This window comes from Oncorhynchus mykiss, chromosome 30, assembly GCF_013265735.2.
Source record: "Oncorhynchus mykiss isolate Arlee chromosome 30, USDA_OmykA_1.1, whole genome shotgun sequence".
Classification (NCBI taxonomy): domain Eukaryota; kingdom Metazoa; phylum Chordata; class Actinopteri; order Salmoniformes; family Salmonidae; genus Oncorhynchus; species Oncorhynchus mykiss.
Window position 1 is genome coordinate 15,305,471 of NC_050570.1, and position 19,927 is coordinate 15,325,397.

Genomic DNA, 19,927 nt, shown 5'->3' on the forward strand with positions numbered 1-19,927 from the left:
AGGGATGGTGCCAGGTTTCCTCCAGACGTGACGCTAGGCATTCAGGACAAAGAGTTCAATCTTGGTTTCATCAGACCAGAGAATCTTGTTTCTCATGGTCTGAGAGTCTTGACGTGCCTTTTGGCAAACTCCAACAGGGCTGTCATGTGCCTTTTACTGAGGAGTGGCTTCCGTCTGGCCACTCTACCATAAAGGCCTGATTGGTGGAGTGCTGCAGAGATGGTTGTCCTTCTGGAAGGTTCTCCCATCTCCACAGAGGAGCTCTGTCAGAGTGACCATTGGGTTCTTGGTATTATGGAGTATTATGTGTAGATTGCTAAGGAATTTGTTTTGATTTAATCCATTTTAGAATAATGCTGTAACGAAACAAAATGTAGAAAAAATCAAGGGGTCTGAATACTTTCCAAAGGTACTGTGTGTATATATATATATATATAGCCTGCTGTCCTGTACCTTTGCCCCACTACTCTGGATTACCGACCTCTGCCTGACCTGACCCTGAGCCTGCCTGCCATTCTGTACCATTGCCCCACTACTCTGGATTACCGACCTCTGCCTGACCTGACCCTGCCTGCCATTCTGTACCTTTGCCCCTCTACTCTGGATTACCGACCTCTGCCTGACCTGACCCTGAGCCTGCCTGCCATCCTGTACCTTTGCCCCACTACTCTGGATTACCGACCTCTGCCTGACCTGACCCTGAGCCTGCCTGCCATCCTGTACCTTTGCCCCACTACTCTGGATTACCGACCTCTGCCTGACCTGACCCTGCCTGCCATTCTGTACCTTTGCCCCACTACTCTGGATTACCGACCTCTGCCTGACCTGACCCTGAGCCTGCCTGCCATCCTGTACCTTTGCCCCACTACTCTGGATTACCGACCTCTGCCTGACCTGACCCTGAGCCTGCCTGCCATCCTGTACCTTAGCCCCACTACTCTGGATTACCGACCTCTGCCTGACCTGACCCTGAGCCTGCCTGCCATCCTGTACCTTAGCCCCACTACTCTGGATTACCGACCTCTGCCTGACCTGACCCTGAGCCTGCCTGTTTTCCTGTACTTTAGCCCCACTACTCTGGATTATTGACCCCTGCCTGCCTTGACCTGTCGTCTGCCTGCCCCTGTTGCTGTAATAAACACTGTTACTTCGACACAGTCTGCATTTGGGTCTTACCTGAAACGTGATAGTATGTCCGAAACACATTGCTTATCTAAATATTTTCCCTTATCATGGCATATAACTTTTTTCTCCACCTTTATTCCAAAATGTTAATTGAACTGCAACACTTAAAAGCCCATGATGTAACATAGGTATGAAAGCCAACAAGAAATTAAGTAATGTATGGCTGACATAAATGTATGACTGATAATGAGATATGGCAAAACGGGGTAAACAACATGCCCTCGCCATAGTTATGTAATCGAATAGTGCAGTAGGTAACCTAGTGGTTAAGAGTGTTGGGCCAGTAATCAAAAGGTCGCTGGTTCGAATCAAGGCACTTAACCCTAATTACTCCTGTAAGTCGCTCTGGATAAAAGAGTCTGCTAAATTACAAAAATGTCAATGAATACTAGTATAGTACAGAAATGGCTGAGGGAGAGAGGGAAGGTGAGCGGATTATGTCAAGTATCAATCAGAACGTGAGTAGCAGCATGGAGGCGTGTGACATCCATGGTGCCATTACACGCTACTCAGCCACGTGGATGGAGGGGAGGGACAGCTGGGCAGAAACCCAGCATGGTGTGTGTACCAGAGTGCTGTGAGTGGTGGTGGTAGTGAGAGGGTGTGTGGAACTATGTGTGTACTCTGGGATACTGCCATTTATCACTCACAACATATAAGAACTACGTGTGTGTGTGTGTGTGTGTGTGCAACTGTGTGAAGTAAATGTGTGTATACGTATGTAGGCCTTATTTGTGAGGGAAAGTGGTCAGTGGAGATACAACTGGCATACTGGCATATCTTCAATTTCAAGGGACATGGGTCCAAGAGTGTATGTACATGAACGTTTGCGTTTGAGGGCACAGCATATAGTCAGTCATCATATAAAGCCAGGGAATAGATGGGAAAAGGGTAGGGCATACCATACATCTTTCCCTCGTCGGAGAGGATAATCTTCCTGCGTCCGCAGGGCGGGTAGATGGACAGGGCCTCATGGAAGCTCTGTTCGATGTCAGGGCTCCACACGCCCTCCGCATCGTTCTCCAGAGCCTTGTCCAGAGGCTCGTTCAGCTCCTCACTGCTGCCCCCAGGGGAGGGGGCCGGCACCCACTCCGCAGACGTGGTGGGGGCAGGGGGGGACCACAGGACAGGGCTGGGGTTGGAGGGATCGGGGGGGTAGACCCAGGAGGGGGAAGGGGGTTGGGGTGGGGTGTAGATGGTGTCTTCCAGGGGCCAATGACAGAACAAGACAGGGGAGAGTGATCCTGAGAAAGCAAAATACATAACATTTAGGTCAGGTGAGGTTGAGTCAAGGAGTGCTGGCTAGAAGAATGTTAGGCCAAGAACAAGAGCATAGGAAGGTAATACCCATCGGAAACAGTGAATGACCATATTATATGCTTTAAAGGATAACAAGGATTGCTTTCAAATATTGATTATGCTGCTAAGTATTTGATACTTTGAATTGTCTTGGTATCCATAGTTATGTACTGTCTGTGACTATGTATGATAAGCTATTCCCATGCTAAAAACTTGCCAGATCTTCCTCAAACCATACGTTCAAACATCAAGAAACTTCCTGGTAAAATTAAGATGAAACAAAAATCACAACAGAATTCTGGTCATTTGACGTCAGCCCAAGGAGGTCGAACTATCTAGGAAAGCGATAGCTATGTCAGCTGAGTGTGGTCATATGAAGAGCGGCGTGCGCGCAAATGCTATGAAATCTTAGATCACATCAATGGGGAGTTGCTAATACTACTTGGATAAAGCACCTCGGACCAGAAATTAGATTATGGAGCCATGAAAACAAACAGCATGGCACCTAGAGGCCAAGGAGATGGCTGAAGAGATGGCTGACGAGAGGGCCGGAGAGAGAGGGCCGAGGGACAGGGCCAAGGGAGAGGCAGAGGAGTAACAGACTGGGAAATACATTAAACTGGGATCTCGAACACACCGCCATTGATATTTTCAAATACTTTATCTGTGCTCGATTGAGCTTGCCTGGCTTAATGGACCAATAAAATAGTACCAAAACTGTAAACTCTGCCCATCTGGCAGTCTACAGGCAAGCTGAAGCAAACGTGCAAAGTAGAGGTCGACCGATTAATCGGAATGGCCAATTAATTAGGGCCGATTTCAAGTTTTCATAACAATCGGAAATCGGTATTTTTGGACACCGATTTTTAAAATATTTTTTACATTTTATTTATTTTTATTCCCCTTTTATTTAATCTTTATTTAACTAGGCAAGTCAGTTAAGGACACATTCTTAGTGTCAATGACGACCTAGGAATGGTGGGTTAACTGACTCGTTCAGGAGCACAACAACAGATTTTTACCTTATCAGCTCGGGGGATTCAATCTTGCAACCTTACAGTTAACTAGTTCAATTATCTAACCACCTGATTACACTGCACTCCACAAGGAGCCTGCCTGCCTGTTACGTGAATGCAGTAGAAGCCAAGGTAAGTTGCTAGCTAGCATTAAACTTATCTTATAAAAAACAATCAATCATAATCACTAGTTAACTACACATGGTTGATGATATTACTAGTTTATCTAGCGTATCGTTGCTCCAATGTTTACCTAACCATAAACATCAATGCCTTTCTTAAAATCAATACACAGAAGTATATATTTTTAAACCTGCATATTTAGCTAAAAGAAATCCAGGTTAGCAGGCAATATTAACCAGGTGAAATTGTGTCACTTCTCTTGCGTTCATTGCACGCGGAGTCAGTGTATATGCAACAGTTTGGGCCACCTAATTTGCCAGAATTTTATGTAATTATGACATAACATTGAAGGTTGTGCAATGTAACAGCAATATTTAGACTTATGGATGCCACCCGTTAGATAAAATACGTAACGGTTCCGTAATTCACTGAAAGAATAAACGTCTTGTTTTCGAGATGATAGTTTCCAGATTCGACCATATTAATGACCTAAGGCTCGTATTTCTGTGTGTTATGTTATAACTAAGTCTATGATTTGATAGAGCAATCTGATAGAGCAGTCTGAGCGGTGGTAGGCAGCAGCATGCTCGCAAGCATTCATTCAAACAGCACTTTCGTGCATTTTGCCAGCAGCTCTTCGTTGTACTTCAAGCATTGCACTGTTTATGACTTCAAGCCTATCAACTCCCGAGATGAGGCTGGTGTAACCGATGTGAAATGGCTAGCTAGTTAGCGGGGTGCGCGCTAATAGCGTTTCAAACGTCACTCGCTCTGAGACTTGGAGTAGTTATTCCCCTTGCTCTGCATGGGTAACGCTGCTTCGAGGGTGGCTGTTGTCGATGTGTTCCTGGTTCAAGCCCAGGTAGGAGCGAGGATAGGGATGGAAGCTATACTGTTACACTGGCAATACTAAAGTGCCTATAAGAACATCTAATAGTCAAAGGTTATATGGTTATATGGTATAGAGAGAAATAGTCCTATAATTCCTATAATAACTACAACCTAAAACTTCTTACCTGGGAATATTGAAGACTCATGTTAAAAGGAACCACCAGCTTTCATATGTTCTCATGTTCTGAACAAGGAACTGAAACGTTAGCTTTCTTACATGGCACATATTGGAATTTTACTTTCTTCTCCAACACTTTGTTTTTGCATTATTTAAACAAAATTGAACATGTTTCATTATTTATTTGAGGCTATATTGATTTTATTGATGTGTGATATTAAGTTAAAATAAGTGTTCATTCAGTATTATTGTAATTGTCATTATTACAAATAAATAAATAAAAATCGTCCGATTAATCGGTATCGGCTTTTTTTGGTCCTCCAATAATCGGCATCGGCGTTGAAAAATCATAATCAGTCGACCTCTAGTTCAAAGTATGTGAAAGATTTCAAATAGTATTTGAACCCAGGTTGGGGATAGACAGAGACATTTGGTCAGACACATCAAGGAGGAGGTCATATCATATCAGGGTTATTTAGGTAATTACACTTCGAAACACTCAAGGAAATGATCAGGCTAGATGTTTGAGAACTGGTCAGGACATGGGGTCAGGGAAAAACTCCTAGCTCTCCAAACGTCTCATCACAAGAAATGGATGAATCTCAATCATTATTTGTGTTCCTCCAGAGGCAATCTGGGCTGCCAATTAAGGCTATTGACAGTGTTAGTCAGTATGAAGCATGATTTGCCTGGTTGTATTCGGCCCTCCTGTTCGCCACAGTGACAATATTTAGCTTAAGGCAAATTTCCTGCAATTCTACACATTTAGCCATGTGGCTGAGATAACATTTGCTGTTTTAAGTTTACACTGAAAACGTTTTTCCATTCCGATCTACTGTTTGGATAAAACAAATGCTTAGGCAGCTCCCCCATTACTTTTCTGTGCAGAAAAACCCAGAGTTAGTAACGATCTCCATCCAGCCAGTCACCCTCTCTTACTCTGAGCCCCCTGACGTACCAATGGGCTTCCCGTAAATGAGTTGGCCAGTTAACCATACACGTACACACACACACAACATGAACACACACACATGACCAAGATAACTAAAATACACAAACCAAACAAACACATGAGACAATGCATCTATTCAGAGGTCATGGGGCAAACTGACCACACACAGATCAACATCCATACACAAACAACAAGAGGTCGACCGATTAATCGGAATGGCCGATTAATTAGGGCCGATTTCAAGTCGGAAATCGTTATTTTTGGGTGCCGATTTGCCGATTTTAAAATTATTATTATTATTTTTTTTACATCTTTATTTAACTAGGCAAGTAAGTTAAGAACACATTATTATTTTCAATGACGGCCTAGGAACCGTGGGTTAACTGCCTTGTTCAGGGGCAGAACGACAGATTTTCACCTTATCAGCTCGGGGGATCCAATCTTGCAACCTTACAGTTAAATAGTCCAACACAATAACGACCTGCCTCTCTCTCGTTGCATTCCACAAGGAGACTGTTACGTGAATGCAGTAAGCCAAGGTAAGTTGCAAGCTAGCATTAAATGTATCTTATAAAAAACAATCAATCATAATCACTAGTTAACTACACATGGTTGATGATATTGCTAGATATTATCTAGCGTGTCCTGCATTGCATATAATCTGATTGAGCATACAAGTATCTGACTGAGCGGTGGTAGGCAGAAGCAGGCGAGTAAACATTCATTCAAACAGCACTTTCGTGCGTTTTGCCAGCAGCTCTTCGTTGTGCGTCAAGCATTGCGTTGTTTATGACTTCAAGCCTATCAACTCTCGAGATGAGGCTCGTGTAACCGAAGTGAAATGGCTAGCTAGTTAGCGTGCGCTAATTGTCGTTTTGTTGCTGGTTCGAGCCCAGGGAGGAGCGAGGAGAGGGACAGAAGCTATACTGTTACACTGGCAATACTAAAGTGCCTATAAGAACATCCAATAGTCAATGGTTAATGAAATACAAATGGTATAGAGAGAAATAGTCCTATAATTCCTATTACTACAACCTAAAACTTCTTACCTGGGAATATTGAAGACTCATGTTAAAGGGAACCACCAGCTTTCATATGTTCTCATGTTCTGAACAAGGAACTGAAACGTTAGCTTTCTTACATGGCACATATTATACATGGAACATATTGCACATTTACTTTCTTCTCCAACACTTTGTTTTTGCATTATTTAAACCAAATTGAACATGTTTCATTATTTACTTGAGGCTAAATTGATTTTATTGATGTATTATATTAAGTTAAAATAAGTGTTTATTCAGTATTGTTGTAATTGTCATTTTTACAAATAAATAAATAACAAATCAGCCGATTTAACCGGTATCGGCTTTTATGGTCCTCCAGTAACCGGTATCGGCTTTTATGGTCCTCCAGTAACCGGTATCGGCTTTTATGGTCCTCCAGTAACCGGTATCGGCTTTTATGGTCCTCCAGTAACCGGCATCGGCTTTTATGGTCCTCCAGTAACCGGTATCGGCTTTTATGGTCCTCCAGTAACCGGTATCGGCTTTTATGGTCCTCCAGTAACCGGTATCGGCTTTTATGGTCCTCCAGTAACCGGTATCGGCTTTTATGGTCCTCCAGTAACCGGTATCGGCTTTTATGGTCCTCCAGTAACCGGCATCGGCTTTTATGGTCCTCCAGTAACCGGTATCGGCTTTTATGGTCCTCCAGTAACCGGTATCGGCTTTTATGGTCCTCCAGTAACCGGTATCGGCTTTAATGGTCCTCCAGTAACCGGTATCGGCTTTTATGGTCCTCCAGTAACCGGTATCGGGTTTTATGGTCCTCCAGTAACCGGCATCGGCTTTAATGGTCCTCCAGTAACCGGTATCGGCTTTTATGGTCCTCCAGTAACCGGTATCGGCTTTTATGGTCCTCCAGTAACCGGTATCGGCTTTTATGGTCCTCCAGTAACCGGTATCGGCTTTAATGGTCCTCCAGTAACCGGTATCGGCTTTTATGGTCCTCCAGTAACCGGTATCGGCTTTTATGGTCCTCCAGTAACCGGCATCGGCTTTAATGGTCCTCCAGTAACCGGTATCGGCTTTTATGGTCCTCCAGTAACCGGTATCGGCTTTTATGGTCCTCCAGTAACCGGTATCGGCTTTTATGGTCCTCCAGTAACCGGTATCGGCTTTTATGGTCCTCCAGTAACCGGTATCGGCTTTTATGGTCCTCCAGTAACCGGCATCGGCTTTTATGGTCCTCCAGTAACCGGTATCGGCTTTTATGGTCCTCCAGTAACCGGTATCGGCTTTTATGGTCCTCCAGTAACCGGTATCGGCTTTTATGGTCCTCCAGTAACCGGTATCGGCTTTTATGGTCCTCCAGTAACCGGCATCGGCTTTTATGGTCCTCCAGTAACCGGCATCGGCTTTTATGGTCCTCCAGTAACCGGTATCGGCTTTTATGGTCCTCCAGTAACCGGTATCGGCTTTTATGGTCCTCCAGTAACCGGTATCGGCTTTAATGGTCCTCCAGTAACCGGCATCGGCTTTAATGGTCCTCCAGTAACCGGTATCGGCTTTTATGGTCCTCCAGTAACCGGTATCGGCTTTTATGGTCCTCCAGTAACCGGTATCGGCTTTTATGGTCCTCCAGTAACCGGTATCGGCTTTAATGGTCCTCCAGTAACCGGTATCGGCTTTTATGGTCCTCCAGTAAACGGTATCGGCTTTTATGGTCCTCCAGTAACCGGCATCGGCTTTAATGGTCCTCCAGTAACCGGTATCGGCTTTTATGGTCCTCCAGTAACCGGTATCGGCTTTTATGGTCCTCCAGTAACCGGTATCGGCTTTTATGGTCCTCCAGTAACCGGTATCGGCTTTTATGGTCCTCCAGTAAACGGTATCGGCTTTTATGGTCCTCCAGTAACCGGCATCGGCTTTTATGGTCCTCCAGTAACCGGTATCGGCTTTTATGGTCCTCCAGTAACCGGTATCGGCTTTTATGGTCCTCCAGTAACCGGTATCGGCTTTTATGGTCCTCCAGTAACCGGTATCGGCTTTTATGGTCCTCCAGTAACCGGCATCGGCTTTTATGGTCCTCCAGTAACCGGCATCGGCTTTTATGGTCCTCCAGTAACCGGTATCGGCTTTTATGGTCCTCCAGTAACCGGTATCGGCTTTTATGGTCCTCCAGTAACCGGTATCGGCTTTAATGGTCCTCCAGTAACCGGTATCGGCTTTTATGGTCCTCCAGTAACCGGTATCGGCTTTTATGGTCCTCCAGTAACCGGCATCGGCTTTTATGGTCCTCCAGTAACCGGTATCGGCTTTTATGGTCCTCCAGTAACCGGTATCGGCTTTTATGGTCCTCCAGTAACCGGTATCGGCTTTTATGGTCCTCCAGTAACCGGTATCGGCTTTTATGGTCCTCCAGTAACCGGTATCGGCTTTTATGGTCCTCCAGTAACCGGTATCGGTATTGACGTTGAAAAATCATAATCGGTCGACCTCTAGTAATGACACTCACACTCCTTCCATATTTATTTTTTATTTAACCTTTATTTAACTAGGCAAGTCAGTTAAGAACAAATGCTTATTTACAATGACAGCCTAGGCCCTATTGTCTGTCTCTCTCTCTCTCTCTTTTTTTATCTTACTGTTTCTCTCTCTGTCTCTCACTCCCTATTGTCTGTCTCTCTCTGTTTCTCACCCCCTCCCTCTCGCTCTCTCAATTTTTGCTCTCTGTTTTTCTCTCTCTGTTTCTCTTTCCCTCTCCCCCCTCCCTCGTTCTCTGGACTCTCCATACTGAACTATAGTTTAGTGAGTTAACAAAATAACCCAGGAATGTACAGGCTACATGGACACTATTAACCTAATTGAAAAATCTGAATGATGGGGATAACACTACAGAGGGGTATACTACAAAGCAGGATCAATGAGTTAGCCAGCTAACTTTGATATACAACCAGAAATAACTGCAAATGTTATGGTTCATTAAGAAAGCTAAACTTAAATATGTGTTTATCATTGTTGAGTAAACTGGATAATTTCCATTTCAAACTTATCTTTCTAAAAAATAAAAAGTTATGTCAGAATATTTAGGCAAGTTAGCTGGCAAACTAATTGATCCTGCTTTGTAGTAGCCCTCTGGTCTCATTACTATTGACTGACCCTAAAGAAGCACTGAACTAAAGCTCTGTCAAGCACACCATACTGAGTGTGACAGTGTTTACTCCAATCAGTTTGTTTAGGGTGGGCTTTCTGGAATAGTTATGAAACTTGTTGTAATGGAATATCTGTCTCGGCCAAACCCCTGCTAAGGCCTTGTCATAATAACACCAAGTAAAACAACTGAGTAGGGCAAACTTACACTGTAGAGCCCCTTTCGTCGCTCTGGTGGTGAACCTTAGTAACTTTTTAAATAAGGGGTCTATGGTGAAATGGTTTTTGTGGTCATTGTATCTTTGCTGAGTATGTTTCATAACTTTGCTCACAAAGTAACCTGGAGTAACGGACAACTGTAATTACAATGTAATAGTCCAATACTGATAAAGAAAGAGAATGTTTAGTGCAGTGAGATCTGTGGGGCATAAAGCCATTAGAGTGCTGGTTAGGTTCCTAAGTCAAAGTGTCCAGCAGGGTTAATTGACCTAAGCCCCTTAAACCAGGCTGCCCCTTCCACGGCGCCCTTATCCCCTACCTCGGCCCCTCTCCCCTGGGCCTGCTCAGCGGGATAATCCCCCAGCTGGTGCTGCGCTAAGGGGCCCCTCCCAGACACAGACACACACATACAGACGAGCACACACACACACTTTCATTATGAAAACTGAAATACACATAGGCCCACTTATTCAAACTATTGTGTGTTGCCCACTCAGTGTGCTGTAGGTTGGGAAGGTCTATGGGATGCAGGGGCACCAACTGAGGCCCACGCCAGAGAGGGTTGGCAGGTGGAGGGGTGTATGGGGGCAGCAGAGAGGGGGAGGGGCTCCTCTGGACACAATCTCCTCTAATCGGGACCGGAATGTAAAGCTTGAAAACCTACTCCCACATAACGCCGTGGCCGTCATCCCAAATGAAAACATACTCTCACATAACGCCGTGGCCGTCATCTCAAATGAAAACATACTCTCACATAACGCCGTGGCCGTCATCCCAAATGAAAACATACTCTCACATAACGCCGTGGCCGTCATCCCAAATGAAAACATACTCTCACATAACGCTGTGGCTGTCATCCCAAATGAAAACATACTCCCACATAACGCCGTGGCCGTCATCCCAAATGAAAACATACTCTCACATAACGCCGTGGCCGTCATCCCAAATGAAAACATACTCTCACATAACGCCGTGGCCGTCATCCCAAATGAAAACATACTCTCACATAACGCCGTGGCCGTCATCCCAAATGAAAACATACTCTCACATAACGCTGTGGCCGTTATCCTAAATGAAAACATTCTCTCATATGATGATCAGGAATCAGGCTGGGAGTGGAAAAGCATCGGGAGAGAAAGGAACGTATTTGTATGGCATGTTTTCTGCTGAGAGCACATGGTCTCTGACACGGTGTCCCACTGTGCTGCCCTGTAAGGAGCAGATCAACTTTGCTCTCTGAACCCCGCCCCCCCCCCACACACACACGTACAGACTCATGTGCGCACAAACACACACAAACACACCAGAGGGAAAATAATTCTAGATCATCTGAACTCCACACACAGAGACTCGTACAAAGCTCTCTCTCGCCCTCCATTTGGTAAATCCGACCACAACTCCATCGTTCAGATTCCTGCTTACAAGCAAAAATTAAAGCAGTACGTACATACCCCAACCAAAAGCCATGGATTACAGGCAACATTCACACTGAGCTAAAGGGTAGAGCTGCCGCTTTCAAGGTGTGGGACTCTAACCCGGAAGCTTACAATAAATCATGCTATGACCTGTGACGAACCATCAAACAGGCAAAGCGTCAATACAGGGCTAAGACTGAATCATACTACACCGGCTCCGACACTTGTCTTATGTGGCAGGGCTTGCAAACTATTACAGACTACAAAGGGAAGCACAGCCGCAAGCTACCCAGTGACACGAGCCTACCAGGCGAGCTAAATCACTTCTATGCTCGCTTCGAGGCAAGCAACACTGAGGCATGCGTGAGTGCATCAGCTGTTCCGGACGACTGTGTGACCACGCTCTCCATAGCTGGCGTGAGTAAGACCTTTAAACAGGTCAACATACACAAGGCTGCGGGGCCAGACGGATTACCAGGAAGTGTGCTCTGGGCATGTGCTGACCAACTGGCAGGTGTCTTTCACTGACATTTTCAACATGTCCCTGATTCAGTCTGTAATACCAACATGTTTCAAGCAGACCACCATATGCCCTTGTGCCCAAGAACACAAAGGCAACCTGCCTAAATTACTACAGACTTGTAGCACTCACGTAAATAGCCATGAAGTGCTTTGAAAGGTTGGTAAAGGGCTCACATCAACACCATTATCCCAGAGACCCTAGACCCACTCCAATTTGCGTACCGCCCAAACAGATCCACAGATGATGCAATCTCTATTGCACTCCACACTGCCCTTTCCCACCTGGACAAAAGTAACACCTATTGTGAGAATGCTATTCATTGACACCATAGTGCCCTCAAAGCTCATCACTAAGCTAAGGATCCTGGGACTAAACACTTCCTTCTGCAACTGGATCCTGGACTTCCTGATGGGCCGCCCTCAGGTGGTGAGGGTAGGTAGCAACACATCTGCCACACTGATCCTCAACACTGGAGCTCCCCAGGGTTGCGTGCTCAGTCCCCTCCTGTACTCCCTGTTCACCCACGACTGCATGGCCAGGCACAACTCCAACACCATTAAGTTTGCAGACGACACAACAGTGGTAGGCCTGATCACCAACAACGACGAGACAGCCTATAGGGAGGAGGTCAGAGACCTGGCCGGGTGGTGCCAGAATAAAACCTTCCCTCGACGTAACCAAGACTAAGGAGATGATTGTGGACTACAGAAAAAAGAGGACCGAGCACGCCCCCATTCTCATTGACGGGGCTGCAGTGGAGCAGGTTGAGAGCTTCAAGTTCCTTGGTGTCCACATAAACTACAAACTAAAATGGTTCTAACACACCAAGACAGTCGTGAAGAGGGCACAACAAAGTCTATTCCCCCTCAGGAAACTAAAAATATTTGGCATGGGTCCTGAGATCCTCAAAAGGTTCTACAGCTGCAACATCGAGAGCATGGTTGCATCACTGCCTGGTACGGCAATTGCTCGGCCTCCGACTGCAAGGCACTACAGAGGGCAGTGCGTACGGCCCAGTACATCACTGGGGCTAAGCTGCCTGCCACCCAGGACCTCTAAACCAGGCGGTGTCAGAGGAAGGCCCTATCAATTGTCAAAGATCCCAGCCACCCCAGTCATAGACTGTTCTCTCTGCTACCGCATGGCAAGCGCTACCGGAGTGCCAAGTCTAGGACAAAAAGGCTTCTCAACAATTTTTACCCCCAAGCCATAAGACTCCTGAACAGGTAGTCAAATGGCTACCCGGGCTATCTGCATTGTGTCCCACCACCCGCCAACCCCTCTTTTACGCTACTGATACTCTCTGTTCATCATATATGCATAGTCACTTTAACCATATCTACATGTACATACTACCTCAATCAGCCTGACTAACCAGTGTGTGTATGTAGCCTCGCTACTTTTATAGCCTCGCTACTGTATATAGCTTGTCTTTTTACTGTTGTTTTTATTTCTTTACTTACCTATTGTTCACCTAATACATTTTTTGCACTATTGGTTAGAGCCTATAAGTAAGCATTTCACTGTAAGGTCTACTACACCTGTTGTATTCGGCGCACGTGACAAATAAACGTTGATTTGATCAGAATCAAAGACATTGCCCAGCCTTATTATATGTAACACCTCAACCCTCCATGTACCTCCACTAACCCAAAACCCAACCCATAATGAAAATCCTACACTATATTCCAGTCATACTGTACCTCATAATAATCACATAGGGTACAGGGTCAAGAGGGAGACTGGTCTGCATGAGATCAGTCCAAGATAATCCCTAAAGAGAGATGTTCACTTCTGGCTAATATGAACTTACACTACTACAGCCCGATGACCTGTTGGACATACAGTATGTACAGCCTAGAGAGGAGGATGGTTGGTAGAGTTGGTGGGGCTTGGAGGCCAGGGGATTTGTTTGTCCTTAGGGACTCATATCTAGGACATTATTCTGCTCTCTCGTGCGAGTGGAGGAGGAATGCTCGCTATGTGGGATGAGCACACTGAACAGTCTCCTCAGCACAGGGCCAGTCTCAGGGCAGACACACACACAAAATGAGTTTTGATAAATTGATAACATGGCACAAAAAGCAAGTTAGCAATACCTTTCACTCCTAACCTAGTCATTAGTAGGCTACTGTATGGTAAAAACTGTAAGGTAAAAACAGACAAGGACAGAGTGAACCCAGAGACCCCAAGACAGAAAAACAAAGAAGTGAGGAAGGGTAAATAAAATCAACATCACACTAAAGGGTGTGTGCTTTGTCCATGCCCCCTACCTGTCCATGCCCCCTACCTCTTCCTGCCCCCTACTTCTTCCTGCCCCTACCTCTTCCTGCCCCCTACCTCTTCCTGCCCCCTACTTCTTCCTGCCCCGTACCTCTTCCTGCCCCTACCTCTTCCTGCCCCCTACCTCTTCCTGCCCCCTACATCTTCCTGCCCCCTAACTGTCCATGCCCCCTACCTCTTCCTGCCCCCTACCTGTCCATGCCCCCTACCTCTTCCTGCCCCCTACCTCTTCCTGCCCCCTACCTCTTCTTGCCCCCTACCTCTTCCTGCCCCCTACTTGTCCATGCCCCCTACCTGTCCATGCCCCCTACCTCTTCCTGCCCCCTACCTCTTCCTGCCCCCTACCCCTTCCTGCCCCCTACCTCTTCTTGCCCCCTACCTCTTCCTGCCCCCTACTTGTCCATGCCCCCTACCTGTCCATGCCCCGTACCTCTTCTTGCCCCCTACCTCTTCTTGCCCCCTACCTCTTCCTGCCCCCTACTTGTCCATGCCCCCTACCTGTCCATGCCCCGTACCTCTTCTTGCACCCTACCTGTCCATGCCCCCTACCTGTCCATGCCCCTTACCTCTTCTTGCCCCCTACCTCTTCTTGTCCCTACCTGTCCATGCCCCCTACCTCTTCTTGCCCCTACCTCTCCATGCCCCCTACCTCTTCTTGCACCCTACCTCTTCTTGCCCCTACCTGTCCATGCCCCCTACCTGTCCATGCCCCCTACCTCTCCATGCCCCTTACCTCTTCTTGCCCCCTACCTCTTCTTGTCCCTACCTGTCCATGCCCCCTACCTCTTTTTGCCCCTACCTCTCCATGCCCCCTACCTCTTCTTGCCCCTACCTCTCCATGCCCCCTACCTCTTCTTGCCCCCTACCTCTTCTTGCCCCCTACCTCTTCTTGCCCCTACCTGTCCATGCCCCCTACCTGTCCATGCCCCCTACCTCTCCATGCCCCCTACCTCTTCTTGCCCCTACCTCTCCATGCCCCCTACCTCTTCTTGCCCCCTACCTCTTCTTGCCCCCTACCTCTTCTTGCCCCCTACCTCTTCTTTCCCCTACCTGTCCATGCCCCCTACCTCTTCTTGCCCCCTACCTCTTCTTTCCCCTACCTGTCCATGCCCCCTACCTCTTCTTGCCCCCTACCTCTTCTTGCCCCCTACCTCTTCTTGCCCCCTACCTCTTCTTGCCCCCTACCTCTTCTTGCCCCTACCTCTTCTTGCCCCTACCTCTCCATGCCCCCTACCTCTCCATGCCCCCTACCTCTCCATGCCACCTACCTCTCCATGCCCCCTAGCTCTTCTTTCCCCTACCTCTCCATGCCCCCTACCTCTCCATGCCCCCTACCTCTTCTTGCCCCCTACCTCTTCTTTCCCCTACCTCTCCATGCCCCCTACCTCTTCTTTCCCCTACCTGTCCATGCCCCCTACCTGTCCATGCCCCCTACCTGTCCATGCCCCCTACCTGTCCATGCCCCCTACCTCTCCATGCCCCCTACCTCTTCTTGCCGCTACCTCTCCATGCCCCCTACCTCTTCTTGCCGCTACCTCTCCATGCCTCTGGCCCAATCCACGTGTTGCTCCTGTGGAATACACACCCTTTCCCTTGTCCCGTGGGAGGACAGACTATCACACACACCACTCTAACCCTGCACTCGGACCAAAAATACTCTCTCACACACCATGTCAGCACCACCATGACCAGCAAGTCTACAAAGTTTATCCACTCACTCCACTACCAAACCGTGTGTGTGTGTGTGTGCGCGTGTGTGTCTTCTCACTGCCCACACACAATGCACACAAACACACATATGCCAGGTAGCAGTGGTTGGATTGGTGACTCAAAAACAACATACTAAGTACCTTACATCGTGAACCAAGCAAAAATAAAATGATGCTTGAAATCTATAGAAAAGTGTTAGCCTGATATACAGTAAATACATTTAGCTTGGACACAGATACAATACACAGTAAACCACATTTTGTTTATGTAACAGGCATTCTCTAAATGTATGGTATGTGGACTTTTCACACAATATATTAACATGTATGATGATCATGGGAACTAATGTCAGAGGCTTATAACAAATAAAAATAATGAATATTAAAACAAATACCAATAATAATAGGCTAATCATAATAACCATAATTACAATGCACATTCATCTCTAAGTATATTTATTGAGTATAATATATCTCATGTATTATATGACTAGTAATAACTGTAGTTATTATTAGTATCAGTCATTCATAGTAATAGTTGTTATTATTAATAGGCTGGTATTTTATTTTATGACACAAAAAAACTCCAAAACAATACACACACATGTGGCTATTACTTCGGAAACATTCTGACATGTGACATTCTCAAAAATTATGCAATTGAAATAGCTATTTCGTAAACATATTAGTCGCCTCACCCAGACAAGCGCTAATGTTTAACTGCGTGCCTATGACGTTATTAGTTTCCTTTAAAAAGTTCCGGCCGAAACGCAGGAAGTAGTGCAGGGATAAAAATGTGGGAATTCGAGAGAAAAAAATGTCAGAAATGTAAAGAATGTTTTCCTTGTACAGTGAATGAAAGCGTATTAGAAACAACGTAACCGGCAGACAACTGTACATAGAATACAACTGACCAGTAACGCTGAAACAGAAAGTTTGGTCACCCTCAATGTACTGCTTTTAAAAGAACACTGATGTATGTTCACTTACAAAACAAATAGACAGATAGAATATTTTGGAAACTTACCTGTTGAAGGTCAAGCAACAGACAACACCGGTGGGTGGGTCAGGCAGGGAAGTGGAATTTTTTGGGGCAGGTTTCTGTGAAGAAATATCAGTATTTGTACCCCCTTGGAAGCGCAATGGAGGGCTGGAATTTCAGGAATTAGCTGTGGTATGACATGAAGCCTGGAAGGCAGAGAAAAAGACGAGGGGAAAGAAGGAGGCAGGACTGACCGGTCAACATGTAATGAGGGAGGGGGATCAGAGGGGAGGGACAGGGCTCCGAAAAGCAAAAGAAAGCCAGCCTCGGAAGGGAAAAGGAAATCCATCAAGAAAAACGTGTGGATTATCATTGCCGCTGTAAGGAGAGGGACAAACACACAAAGGGACAAAGCTATTGCGAAACCTTATCAGCCCTCTTATAATTATCTAAAGTTGTGAAATAACCCTAAATAAATATTAAAATACCCCTATTGGCTTTTTTTTATATGACACTATTCGAATAATAAATGGGATAAATAGTACAAATTACTAGGACTTTACCTATAAATAGGTTGTGTACTTAAAAACAATGCCTTTGGCAAAATATGTTGATATATTTCGTTTAGTTTAGAATAATGATTTTTCGTTCGATATCATTAGTTATTTATTTATAGCAAACGTGGAAAATCGATTGTGCAATTCATCTTTACAGAAAGGATAATACCTTGAGCACTGACGGTTAACTGGACTCGGAACAACTGGAGCCTGTCAGGTTTGAATTAAATAGATAATAGAGCGCCCTCCAGTGGATAATATAGGTAATTACCTAACAGGTAAGGTTTCAGTTGTGCATTGTACAGTTCCATCTGAAATCAAGTCAGTAACCTTTTGCATGTCTGTTAAAATGAAAACAATTATGTGACCTATAAAACACATAACATATTTGAATAAGTAGTTTATAACATTGTGATAGCTGTTTGTCTATAACATCCTCTGCAAGATCAAACACAATCGAATAAACTTAGGGTATTTCTTAATTAAAAATAATACAAGTTTATGGTGAAACTAGTGGTGTTTTAGATTGACATATATTGATTGGTCGTACATACTGAACATATTTTTCTACAACATCAAGTCCATCTTAAACATGTCTCTTTTCATGAGATCTGATTTCACACTTCACCCACTCGATTCATTTTTGCCTTCATCCAGGAATGATTTTCGGATCATTCCCTTCTCTTTTTCCTCTTTTTGGTGTACACCCAGTCCACTCCATAGTTCACTCTCCTATCACAGTGGTACATTTCCTCAATAGTAACCTAGAGTGCTCTACAATCGATCGTCTGATCAGACTACATAAAGTCCATCACAAACTACAGGAGATTTTTTTTGCTTTCATTTGAAGGAGAAAAAAAGGAAGAGAAAGTTATTCTAGAAACTATACAGTATAAATTAACGTATAAGCCTCCTGTTAACAAAGAAGTTGTACTATTTTTTTTAAAGACAAAAGAAATATGTGGAATGTTTAAAAGCTACTGTACAAAATTGAATTATTCTTAAGCCACCCAGCAACATCCTCAGGTTCTCATTGGTGCCTTTCGGGATCAAGGGTGGAGTCAGTCATTCCTGAGTGACATAGAGGGAGGACCCTCTATATACCAACTCTAGGAAGGGAAATGGGCTGTGCTATACAGTACATCAATGTACACTATAAAGACTGACCTCTTCACAAAAGTAAGCTCTCCACAATAGAGGCAACGGAAAGACACTCAGTAACCTCAATGGAGAAAGATGTTCCTTAATGGGTCTGTGTCTTCAGGCTAGGACAATATTAATGTTTTTTGGTCCGATTCCTAAACCAGGGAGTGTTCAGTCCTTGCCCAGTATGTGTCCATAAGCTTGTGGACACACAGAATCCCCTACTCCATGCATTCCACAGGGAGTTCAGGTCCTTAGACTTCTTTAGGCGAAGTGGTTTGTTCCTCTACCTCTCTTGAACATGCTCTCTCTCTCATGGAGTTCCTTCCCGAGGCATCATTTCTTGGACAAGAATTTCATCTTATTTCCTGAAAATGAAAACAGGCAACAGAACCGGATCAAAAAAACGTTGGTGTGAGAGGCAAGTTCTGGCAACCTTTTCATACATTGAGGAGGAATGTAGTTTCACTAATGTATCACAATTTACAATGACAATTGAATCAGAAACTATTATCCAGAGTGACTTGGCATATGATCTATGTAGGTACTAGAGTGGATAGGGTGCATGGGAGGATTTGGGCCTCACCTAGACCCTTGAGGAACTTGTTGACCCCACGTTGCTCGCTCCCTGGGAGAGAGTCCAGGTAGTCTTGTGACCTCACCTCAAACAGACCTGGACACACAACAACAGTAGAATAATGAGAACACATACAACTGTTAGACAATTGTGCAAAATTGTCGTATAATTATGCATTTCAGACAGACTTACAGATTCCAAAAGCAGACTTATCTTATGGCGGTGCCCATAACCTGGTACTGTTCCCCCTCTCTCCGTACCTCTTAGACACTGCCTGGCTGTACCCCCTCTCTCCGTACCTCTTAGACCCTGCCTGGCTGTACCCCTCTCTCCATACCTCTTAGACCCTGCCTGGCTGTACCCCTCTCTCCGTACCTCTTAGACCCTGCCTGGCTGTACCCCCCCCCCCCCTCCGTACCTCTTAGACCCTGCCTGGCTGTACCCCCCCTCTCTCCGTACCTCTTAGACCCTGCCTGGCTGTACCCCCTCTCTCCGTACCTCTTAGACCCTGCCTGGCTGTACCCCCCCTCTCTCCGTACCTCTTAGACCCTGCCTGGCTGTACCCCCCCCCCCCCCCCCCCCGTACTTCTTAGACCCTGCCTGGCTGTACCCCCTCTCTCCGTACCTCTTAGACCCTGCCTGGCTGTACCCCCTCTCTCCGTACCTCTTAGACCCTGCCTGGCTGTACCCCCCCCCCTCTCCGTACCTCTTAGACCCTGCCTGGCTGTACCCCTCTCTCCGTACCTCTTAGACCCTGCCTGGCTGTACCCCCTCTCTCCGTACC

At 45.7% G+C, this 19,927-nt stretch overlaps 2 protein-coding genes across 7 annotated transcripts in view; both read right to left on the reverse strand.

The window, feature by feature from the left end:
- Window positions 1-17,371, reverse strand: part of LOC110521407 (transcriptional enhancer factor TEF-3) — a 45,599-nt gene extending 28,228 nt beyond the window's left edge. For all 6 annotated transcript variants that reach the window (XM_036968724.1, XM_036968718.1, XM_036968722.1 and 3 more), the window contains exons 1-2: window positions 16,912-17,371; window positions 2,088-2,429 (exon numbers count right to left, since the gene is read on the reverse strand). In XM_036968724.1, the coding sequence (XP_036824619.1) occupies window positions 2,088-2,094 (7 nt within the window). In that variant the 5' untranslated portion in view covers window positions 2,095-2,429; window positions 16,912-17,371. The remainder of the gene's footprint in view (window positions 1-2,087; window positions 2,430-16,911) is intronic.
- Window positions 17,372-17,507: 136 nt separating this feature from the next.
- The window catches only part of LOC110521406 (DENN domain-containing protein 2A), a 53,629-nt gene continuing 51,209 nt past the window's right edge, over window positions 17,508-19,927 (reverse strand). The window contains exons 19-20 of the mRNA XM_036968715.1: window positions 19,153-19,239; window positions 17,508-18,934 (exon numbers count right to left, since the gene is read on the reverse strand). Of these exons, the coding sequence (XP_036824610.1) occupies window positions 18,903-18,934; window positions 19,153-19,239 (119 nt within the window). The 3' untranslated portion in view covers window positions 17,508-18,902. The remainder of the gene's footprint in view (window positions 18,935-19,152; window positions 19,240-19,927) is intronic.